Raw genomic sequence first — 10,337 nt, 5'->3', positions numbered from 1 at the left:
ATATATATAAATATATAACTATATTTTAATAATTATACATTGGACACTTACTACCTAGCACCGTCTAAACATATCACCTTATAATATTAATAATACTATTTAAAAATTATTACATTAAATTATTAAATTATATAGGACTTAAAGAGCCGGCTCTTATGCTGTGCAAGCAAGACCGTCTCAAATATTTTGAAGGCCCTGTTTTAATTTTAAAAGGTAGGCCTTTAATAAAAAAAAAAATATAATTTTTAAATATTATCATATTATAAAAATATATTTTACATAATTAGGCACCAAAAAACTTAAACAATTTTATTAAAATTATTGTTATTTCTAATAAAACTTCAAGCTAATATCAAATATTATGGAAAAGAAATTAAGGAAAAACTTTTTTTTTTATTTGGCATAATACATTAGTGGAAGATTGGGTTAAAAAAAAAAAGAAATTTACATGGTATATTAATTTTTGCTATTTTTTTTTACAAAAATACTGTGAATCGGTATTTTTTACTTTTTTACTGTATTTTTTTTATAAATTTCATAGTGCAGTATAAAGTGTTAAGTTTTTACTGGTGTTCTACTAGTGTTTTTTAATTGTTTTACTGTTATTTTAAGTTGTTTTGCTTTGCATTTTTACTAGTGTTTTATAAAAACACAATATTTTTGAAAACTTTTCCATGTGGCAGTGTTTTTATAAAAGTTAACTCAAATTTCAATATTTTTGTAAGTTTCTCTAAAAAAATTCTAAAAAGTCATATTATAAGCCTTTTTAATTTGTGGGCCCTGTGCATTAGCACTTGTTGCACACCTAAATGGCCGGCCCTGTGTGCAAGTTGCGCTACTGCACAAGTTTTAAAAAAAGTAAAGGATCTAATATATTTTTTCTTTAATACTCTTCAATTTTTTCTTATTAATGAACCCAACTTCTCAAAGAACTAATAATTTTTCATTGGTCACTTCTATACAAATTCCTAAAGTTATTTTCAATTCTATTACTACTTTTAAAAAGAAAAAAAAATCATTACTATTATTTATTTTTTTTTTTAATCTTCTGTATTCTTTTTTTGTTGTATTATAATCAGTAACAATTTTAATAAAATAATTAGAATTTTTTGGCGTTTTGTAATATATATAACTGCATCATAATATTTAAAAATATTATTTATAAATTATATTTTTTTTTTGTTATGTCAAATTTTTAAAATTAGAACCTCCAAAATATTTAAAATGGCTTTAATAAGACTCGATATACTTAATTACACTTATAATAATATTAACACATTAACACGTAGGAGGGTACCTTTTAAGCATTTTTCTTATTATAATCATTGAATTAAAGCACTACTAATTAAATTCTCATATTTGTTGTGCCAATAAAGAGATATATTGAAAACAAAGGGGATGGGACATTTAGCTAACCAAGTAATGATTTATTATAATTAGTTTATTTTCTCCCATATTTTATTATAAACTTCCAATATTCTATTTTTTTTTTTAATTATCCATAAAACTAATATTATTATTGTTCCCTTAAAAAAATTGAAAAAACCACCACATCATAGATCTAAAAGTAAAGTTACAATTAAGGAGCCAAAGATATCATGTAGACACTATAAATACATGGGTTTCCAAGTTCCATTCCATCACGAACTAAGTAATAATTAAGACTCTTCTACAATTTCCACACACAAACACATATATAAATAATATTATTTCTAATTAAATTAATTATTAGCTATATATATTTTAAGTACTTAATTGGTGTTAATAATAATTATTACTATAAATATAATTATGGCAAGAATATTAGAGCCTCTTGTGGTTGGAAGAGTGATAGGAGATGTTCTAGAGTCTTTCAGTCCATCCATAAAAATGTCTGTCTCTTATAACAAGAAGCAAGTCTGTAATGGACATGAGCTCTTTCCTTCAGTTGTCATCTCCAAACCTAGGGTTGAGATTCAAGGAGCTGATATGAGATCCTTCTTCACACTGGTAATTAAAAAATATATATTATGATAATTGTTTTGTTAGATCTCTAAATGATGAACAAGGTTTTGTTTAAATGTTTTAATTAATGTTGTTCTTTTTTTGGTAATTTTTTTTCTCTCTCTTTATTTTATTTTAGGTCATGACAGATCCAGATGTTCCTGGCCCAAGTGATCCTTACTTAAGGGAGCACCTTCACTGGTATAATAAATAGTTGTTATTATGTGTATATAATCCAAATGTCAGTAAGATTATAATTTGGTTTAATTAACAAACTAATAGTATGCTTTTAACATAACTACCTAGATTGCATGTTATTCTCTATATATATACCGAAGATATATATACTGATTTGTAATAATTATTTTCTTCTTTGAAACATGGACAGGATTGTGACAGACATACCAGGCACCACAGACGCTACATTTGGTAATTATTACTAATTAAATCCATTATTAATTATACATGTATATAATATATTATTTTTATAAATATAAAATTAAAATGGATATGTACACAGGAAGGGAAGTGGTGAGCTATGAGAGCCCAAAGCCAAATATAGGAATTCACAGGTTCGTATTTGTTCTGTTCAAACAGAAATGCCGAGACTCGGTGAGTATACCAAGCTCAAAGGATCATTTCAACACAAAAAGCTTCGCTGCTCAAAACGACCTCGGTCTTCCTGTCGCTGCCGTTTATTTCAACGCTCAGAGAGAAACCGCAGCTAGAAGACGCTAGCTCTACCTACCTACCACTAATATATATATATATATATATATATTCTCATCATCAATAAAAACACTCTACACCATCATCACCTATTATATATAAGCTTTTAATCATTATATTATAATTAGCGCGCTACCTCAAAATATATTAATAGGAATAAATTGAAATTGGGGTTAATTTGCTAGTATCTATAATTATCCTTTGTATTATGTGTATGTTTTAATATGACATATGTTGTTACATATATTAATGTAATATTATTAATAATATCTTTAGTTTAATTGTACTACTTATTAGTGTGGGAACTCTCTTTTAACCTTTGCTTTAATAAACATAATAATGAAATGATTTGTGTGTAGTGTTTCAAGTTTTCGTACTTTGCTCGGTTCCCACATCTACACTTACTCGGGCACCATATCCTTTCTTATATTCTAGGTTATTTTTGTACCGAGTTTTACCTAATTAATTAGTGACTGTAATGAATATAATTGATATTAGAGCCATACACCTTCAAAAGGGTCCGAAATAACAGAAAGGAGGACACGTGTGAAAAAAGCCCAGAGTAGGCCACTGTAGAGTGGATCTGAAACAGAGTGTACATCGGTTAATTAAGTACGTATAAAATTGGTTGATGGTAATGGCATATGGGTACTACCCTCCTCTAGTCGATAACTTTTGACTGTGAGTTCTACACAAATGGTTATAACACATTCTTATCTAATATAAGGGTAAGGAGGGAGACATGGGATGGGTGGATGCAGAGGGAAGGGGGAGAAGTGGAACATTCATTTGTTTGGCATGGAGGATTGTGGGAGGGAGATGAGAGGTGGCTACCCATTTTGAATCCTTCCTCAATTAATGGAACGATTTATAGTGTTATTTCTAATTTATTTTAAAATTAAGTATACACCAATATAAAAATTATATAAAAAGAAATAGATAAATGGAAAATAAATAATTTTATAAATTTATACTAATGTATCCTTCTATCTCTCTATGTTTCTTTTCAAACAACTTAAAAAAATTACTACCATACTCTCCTTTCTTTATATTCTCTATCATCTCTCAACTCTCTATCATTTATTCTCTCCATTCATCTCACCAAACATAGTGCAAGTATATATGGGTAAATACTATTTTTTTTTTTTTTTCAAATTTTGTGTTGCAAAAATTATTGATCAGACTTACTGTTTTGTTTAATAAAAAATTGTATAATGTATTCACTACAAAAAATACTACCTTTACTAATAATCTTTTAGTCACAACATAAACATTTTGTGACTAAATTTTATTTTTAGTCACAATAAAATGTGACTTTTAACTAAACATAATATTTAGATACAAGTTGTCACTAATTTAGTTTTAGTCACAACGATTATATTGTGATTGAAAATACATTTACTCACAATAAATTATAATTTTTGTGACTTAATACTTTTAGTCACGAATATTTTAGTTACAACATAAAAAAATAATGATTTATAATTAGTTACAACTTTTTTTTTTTTTAAAAAAAAAAAATATATATATATATATATATAACAAATCTTGTCATATTAGGGACAATTCTATTTTCCTAGAAATAAACTATACCTAGTGTATATTATACTTATATATACCAGAAAATTCTGAGTGCAAGAGATGTTTATACTTCAAAAAAAAAAAAAAAACTATAATTATAATGTACATTTTGTATATAGAAATAAAAGAAGTTCACCAATAATCTTATTTTTATGATTAACACAGAATTATATATTTATAGAGTAGTGATTATGTTTAATTACAATTTGTTGGTATGTTTATCACACTCAAATTACATATATTATTTACCCACTTACAATAATTTGTAATTAGCTTTAACTATACAATTAAAATAATTAATGTGATCTTCACTTAAAATTATTAATACATATGATTAAAATTAAATATAAAAGTGTAACAAATATGTGTAATTGAGATGTGCTTTTTACTTGATAATTTATAATATATATATATATATTTCTAAATGGATAATTGATAATATACTTAGAGTGGACTTTTCATACATATTTTCAGAAAAGTTCAAGTGATTTATAATGCCAAAATCAGGATTGAATGTCATTTTGCACACACAAATAATAACAATGCGGATTACTAATATAACGTGTCACGTGTTCATGACGACAACCAAATGTGCGGTGACCCCCCACTCATTCGCATTCTTTGCTCATGGTTAGGGTTAAAAGGTCTTGGTCAACTATCCAAACTTATGGGTTATAATATTGGATCATAAGTAATTATAGATATATAAGGATATGATTTTGTTTCGTAATGTACGACAACTGTTAGATGGGGAATTTATTTGATCTGAGGACTGGAGTTGATCTATGAGTAATTAGTGTTAGAAAATAGTAATGTACCATAAGACTCATCTAATGTATCCTGAGAATTATATAATATACCACGAAATACATAATACACCACAGGACAAAATCGTATATAACATGTATAAATGTAGTCTTTGTGAGAGAGAGAGTGTACGTAAAGAAGAAACAATTCAACTCTGGCAATCACGTTGATATATATCATGTCCTATCATATCTATCAATTCTTCAGTATATATATATATATAAATATGTACTGACCTGCATCATCATCATCATTTTTAATAGGCTTTCTCTGCCAGATGCTCCCTTTAGCATCTCTATTATGCTTTTGGACCTTTCCTTGGTTTCTAAATATGGACAGTACTTTCTAATAGAGGAAACCATTGAACATATAAATATTAAATATAAACCTTATCGATCCATGACCAATCAAATAAGATCACTAGATCTCTCTTTCTGTAACTAAATATGTGTTGTTGATTATTTCTACATATACTATAAAATAGTCTTTTTTCCTTGATCAACTCATCGTGAACATCTAAAACCTTTAGAATTAAAATCAATTGACAACAAGAGAAGTAATACATTCATCTTATATATGAGAATTTATTTCCATACATTAACAATGTGAGACTAACTCTAATACACACCGAACGTGATATTTGAAAGAATTCCACAAGGCCAAATATCGAGAAATTTGTAGGTGTACACGTCGAGAAATTTGTGAATTTTGAAACAGGTCAAAGACTCCAAGATTCAAAATTGACACACATCGACTGAAAGGTCACAAATAGAAGTTAAAGAAGAGACAGCGGATGTTTTAAAGTTTTTTCTTGGGACCAGCGACACTTTGGTCTCACAATAGATTACAAACAGTTCTTTTATGACTCACCTTTTTGGACCGCACTACTACAATATTAGCCTTTAGAGGCAGTTTTTTCAACCCCATTTATAAAAAGGGAAGCTAAAGGGTGTAAAAATACCCGCTATGTTCGAAATTGACATTTAGAGGCGATTTTTTGATAAAAACCGTAAGTATAAAATTGCATTATACCATTTAGAGGCGGTTGGAAATTAAATGTAATTTTTTTCTGGACGACCCTATGGCGTCGATTCCTTCATAGGAATCGACGCCATAGGGTCAATCAGGGTATATGTTGTTCGATCGTCTTCTTCCTTCCCACTTCACTCAGCAACCAGCAAAACCAGAGAGCCCATTTCTCAGCAAAACCCTCGCCGAACCCACCTCCTCCCCACCATATCTCCCCCATTTCTCAACCATTTGAGCCCATTTTTTTTTTAAAAAATCCTCCATTTTCGATACTTAATAACATACACCTAAAATTTTTTAATTTTTTACCCTCTTTGAGTGTCATCCGAACCCAAATAGTAAAGTTTGGGTTTGAAATCTGGCCACCCATTTTTCTTGAGAAATCCTTGAATCTCAACCTCGTTTAAGTTATATATATTGTTTCTATTCATTTTTATTATGTACATTATTTTATTTTTGTTTTTTGTAAATTATTATTTGAGTTTTTTTATTTTATTAGTAATATTATTGTGTTTTATGTGTATAGTGCCGGAATTTTTTACGGTGTTCGTCGGATTGCGGTTATTAGGGAATAATTTAAACCTCAATGTATAGTATATATATGTATTTGTATATTTTATTGAATATTTGTATATAATGTGTGTATATATTGTGTGTATATTTTTTTATGGAAATAAATTTTGTAATTGTATTTTATATATTTTTTGTAATATATATTTATTGTGAATAGAATGACAATGGAGGGATTTCATTAGTTTAGAAATAAAAATTTTAAAATTGAATTAGTGTGTGATATAATTTTATTTTTTTGAGATAATAGTGTGAGATATAATTGATTATATATATGTATGTATAATTTAGTCACTAAGTAACTTGTTACAATTTTTTATAACTAGTTATAAGTAATGAAATAATTAATTTTGTAATTTCGTTGTATTTCTTTATATTGTAGGTTCGGCATAATTTTGTGTGTAGCGTATTTGAGTTTGCAATTATAGGTATATACTTTAACTAACTTTTTCTTATTATATAATTAATTATCAATGCATGTTAGTTGAGTTTGAATATCTAAATCATCCGTAGTGAAGTAGGTTCTACGAATACATGTACAGCGGTCGGATGGGTGGATAAATTTTGTATTGTTTATCTGTTTTGTTTGTTATTTTAGGCACTTGTAAAATTTTTGGGAACGTCCAATTACAGCCGTTATGCTGCCGAAATTTCGGTAGAATTAGGATAAATCTTACTAAAACCATTCATAATATTTACATAACACAAATAACTAGTTAATTATAACATAGTGATAAAATGTTAGGTCACATAAAAAATAATTATATACACATTTATGTAAACTTTTCAATTTTACCAACATTCTAATCAACTAAACAACCTAATAACATGAACTAATCTAAAACGAGAATTTGAGTAATTATAAATTAATATGAATAAATTGTGAGAAACTTAGTTAGTTACATTGTGTAATTAGTAACTACCTATAATTAATTACTAAATACATTAACAAAATAAACATATAAAATCCTTCTTTTTTTATTTTTTTTTCTTTCATTTGAGAGGTTCAATGTGGATTTTTATTTTTCAAAGAAAATAAAGAGCAAAAGTTAATTAAAAGGGGAAAATATTAGTTAATACCCTTATTGCCTTACCAAAAACTTTTCCCCTCAACTTTTTTTATTAAAAATATTTAACATTTTACCAACATTCTAATCAACAAAACAACCTAATAATATGAACTAATCTAAAACGAGAATTTGAGTAATTTATAAATTAATATGAATAAATTGTGAGAAACTTAGTTAGTTACATTGTGTAATTAGTAACTAGCTATAATTAGTTACTAAATACTGAATTTTTTTGGATAGGATTTTTGTTATGGATAAATCATGGATGCGTGAGGAGAGAGACACACTACGATTTCAAGTAGGGTTTGATGCATTTTTAGAGTTTGCCTTAAAGAATTCTAAAAATCACGATCGTATTCATTGTCCGTGTGTAGATTGTTGTAATGTATCTAAAGGGAATATTACAATGATTAAGGACCATGTGTATTTATGAGGTTTCAATAGAAGTTATACTAATTGGTATTACCATGGCGAACATTTACCTAATGATCCATATCCATTAGGAAAGCGGGGGGTAGATGATATCGAGGGTAATGATTTCGATGATTATCCATTGGACTTGCTTAACGAAGCACAGGAGGAATTTCTTAATGATCCTGAGAAATTCAATAATTTTCTTAGTGATGCTTATAAACCCCTGTTCGATGGTTGTAAAAAACTAAGATTACCAACAATGGTAAAGTTTTACAACATAAAAGCAAAAAATAGAGTGAGCGATAAATGTTTTACTCCATTTTTGGCTGCTTTTAAAGATATCTTACCATTTGCCAACTGCTTCCCGGAATCTACTTATGAAGTGAAAAAAAACGTTAAATTCTATAAGATTGAAGTATGAAAAAATTCATGCATGTCCGAACGATTGCATTTTATATCGTAAGGAATATGCAGACATAAATTATTGCCCGACTTGCGGTTTATCCCGCCATAAAGTAAACAAGAGTAAGGAGAATAGGAAACTTATCCCCCAAAAAGTGATGTGGTACATGCCTTTGATTCTGCGACTGAAACGATTATATCGTAGTGCAGAACATTCTGAAAATTTGATTTGGCATGAGACCAAGAGAGTGAAAGATGGAAAACTTAGACATCCTGCAGATTCCCAAGCTTGGAAAAAAGTAAACTACATAAATCCTGAATTCAAATCTGAACCAAGACACATTCGTCTCGGTCTGTCTGCGGATGGAGTAAATCCACATAGATCTCTAAGTAGTCGTCATAGTTCATGGCCTGTCTTCCTAGTTATGTACAATCTTCCTCCCTGGTTAGTGATGAAGAGGAAATTTAACATGCTTTCTTTAATGATATCAGGCCCGCAACAACCTGGACATAATATCGATGTTTTTTTTGAACCATTGATTGACGATTTAATAGAATTGTATGAGAACGGTGTTCAGGTCTATGATGGTTTTAAAAAAGAATTCTTTAATCTGAAAGCTGTGTTGTTGTGGACTGTCAGTGATTTCCCTGCTTATAGTAATTTATCAGGCTTAAGCACAAATGGTTACGAAGGTTGTCCGATTTGTTGCACTAACACATCGGCTCGTCGCTTGGCAAATGGACACAAGATGTGTTATATGGGTCACAGACGGTACTTGCCTGCAAATCATCCTGATAGAGGGAAGAAGAAAGCATCGATGGTACTGAAGAGGGTGATATGGCTCCTTTGCCACTGTCTGGGGAACAAATTCTCCAACAAGTTCAACTTGTAGATTTTAAGTATGGAAAGACGTAGAAAAATAAAAAAACTAATGTTTATTTTCAAAGAAAGTCAATCTTCTTTCGTCTTCCATATTGGAAAAGTCTACTAGTTCGACATTGTTTGGATGTCATGCATATTGAAAAAAATGTGTGTGAGAGTATTATTGGTACCTTACTTGATATTCCCGGCAAAACTAAGGACGGTCTAAATAGTCGTTTAGATCTCGTTGAAATGGGTATACGACAATCTCTGGCACCTGAGAAGAAAGGTGAACGATTATATTTGCCTCCTGCTTGTTTCACTTTGTCCAAAAAAGAGAAACAAACAGTTTGCAAATCACTTGCAAATATGAAAGTACCCGATGGTTACTCGTCTAACATCAAAAACTTGGTGAATGAGACTGAATTTGAAACTAATGGGTCTGAAATCACATGATTTTCATGCGTTAATGCAACATCTACTTCCAATTGCCATTAGATTTGCCAAAAAATGTTCGAGAGTGTTTGACACATGTTTGCATTTTCTTTAATAGGCTGTGCAGGAAGGAATTAGAATTGGATAAGTTAGATGCATTACATGAACATGTAGTCAAAACATTGTGCAACCTGGAAAAGTTTTTTCCGCCATCTTTTTTCGACATCATGATCCATTTAATGGTTCATCTAGTGAGAGAAGCAAGGCTGTGTGGGCCGGTGTGGGCGAGATGGATGTATCCATTTGAAAGAAATATGAAGGTACTTAAAAGTTATGTGCGTAACCACTATCGCCCAGAAGCATGTATGGTTGAGTGCTACATATCTGAAGAGGCTGTGGAATTTTGTTCAGAGTACATGGCTGGAGTTGAGGCAATAGGAATTAGCAAACCAAGA

General features: G+C 29.4%; 1 protein-coding gene across 1 annotated transcript; it reads left to right on the top strand.

Annotated features, from left to right (window-relative positions):
- Nucleotides 1-1,623: 1,623 nt before the first annotated feature.
- Nucleotides 1,624-2,952, top strand: LOC115708910 (protein TERMINAL FLOWER 1). The gene is made up of 4 exons (XM_030636935.2): nt 1,624-1,989; nt 2,123-2,184; nt 2,372-2,412; nt 2,504-2,952. Exons 1-4 carry the CDS (start codon nt 1,792-1,794, stop codon nt 2,719-2,721), a joined length of 519 nt encoding a protein of 172 aa, XP_030492795.2. The 5' UTR covers nt 1,624-1,791; the 3' UTR covers nt 2,722-2,952.
- Nucleotides 2,953-10,337: the final 7,385 nt, after the last annotated feature.

The sequence above is a fragment of the Cannabis sativa genome, chromosome 3, assembly GCF_029168945.1.
Source record: "Cannabis sativa cultivar Pink pepper isolate KNU-18-1 chromosome 3, ASM2916894v1, whole genome shotgun sequence".
NCBI classification, from domain to species: Eukaryota; Viridiplantae; Streptophyta; class Magnoliopsida; order Rosales; family Cannabaceae; genus Cannabis; species Cannabis sativa.
The sequence above is the reverse complement of the archived record's forward strand: the minus strand, read 5'-3'. Positions and strand labels throughout refer to the sequence as shown.

Bases quoted from the DNA above. Each gene is read 5' to 3' on its own strand.
- LOC115708910 (XM_030636935.2), top strand. From the start codon at position 1,792: ATGGCAAGAATATTAGAGCCTCTTGTGGTTGGAAGAGTGATAGGAGAT. The intron at 2,185-2,371 runs GTATAATAAATA...AAACATGGACAG, and splicing joins TTAAGGGAGCACCTTCACTG to GATTGTGACAGACATACCAG. The intron at 2,413-2,503 runs GTAATTATTACT...ATATGTACACAG, and splicing joins CACCACAGACGCTACATTTG to GAAGGGAAGTGGTGAGCTAT.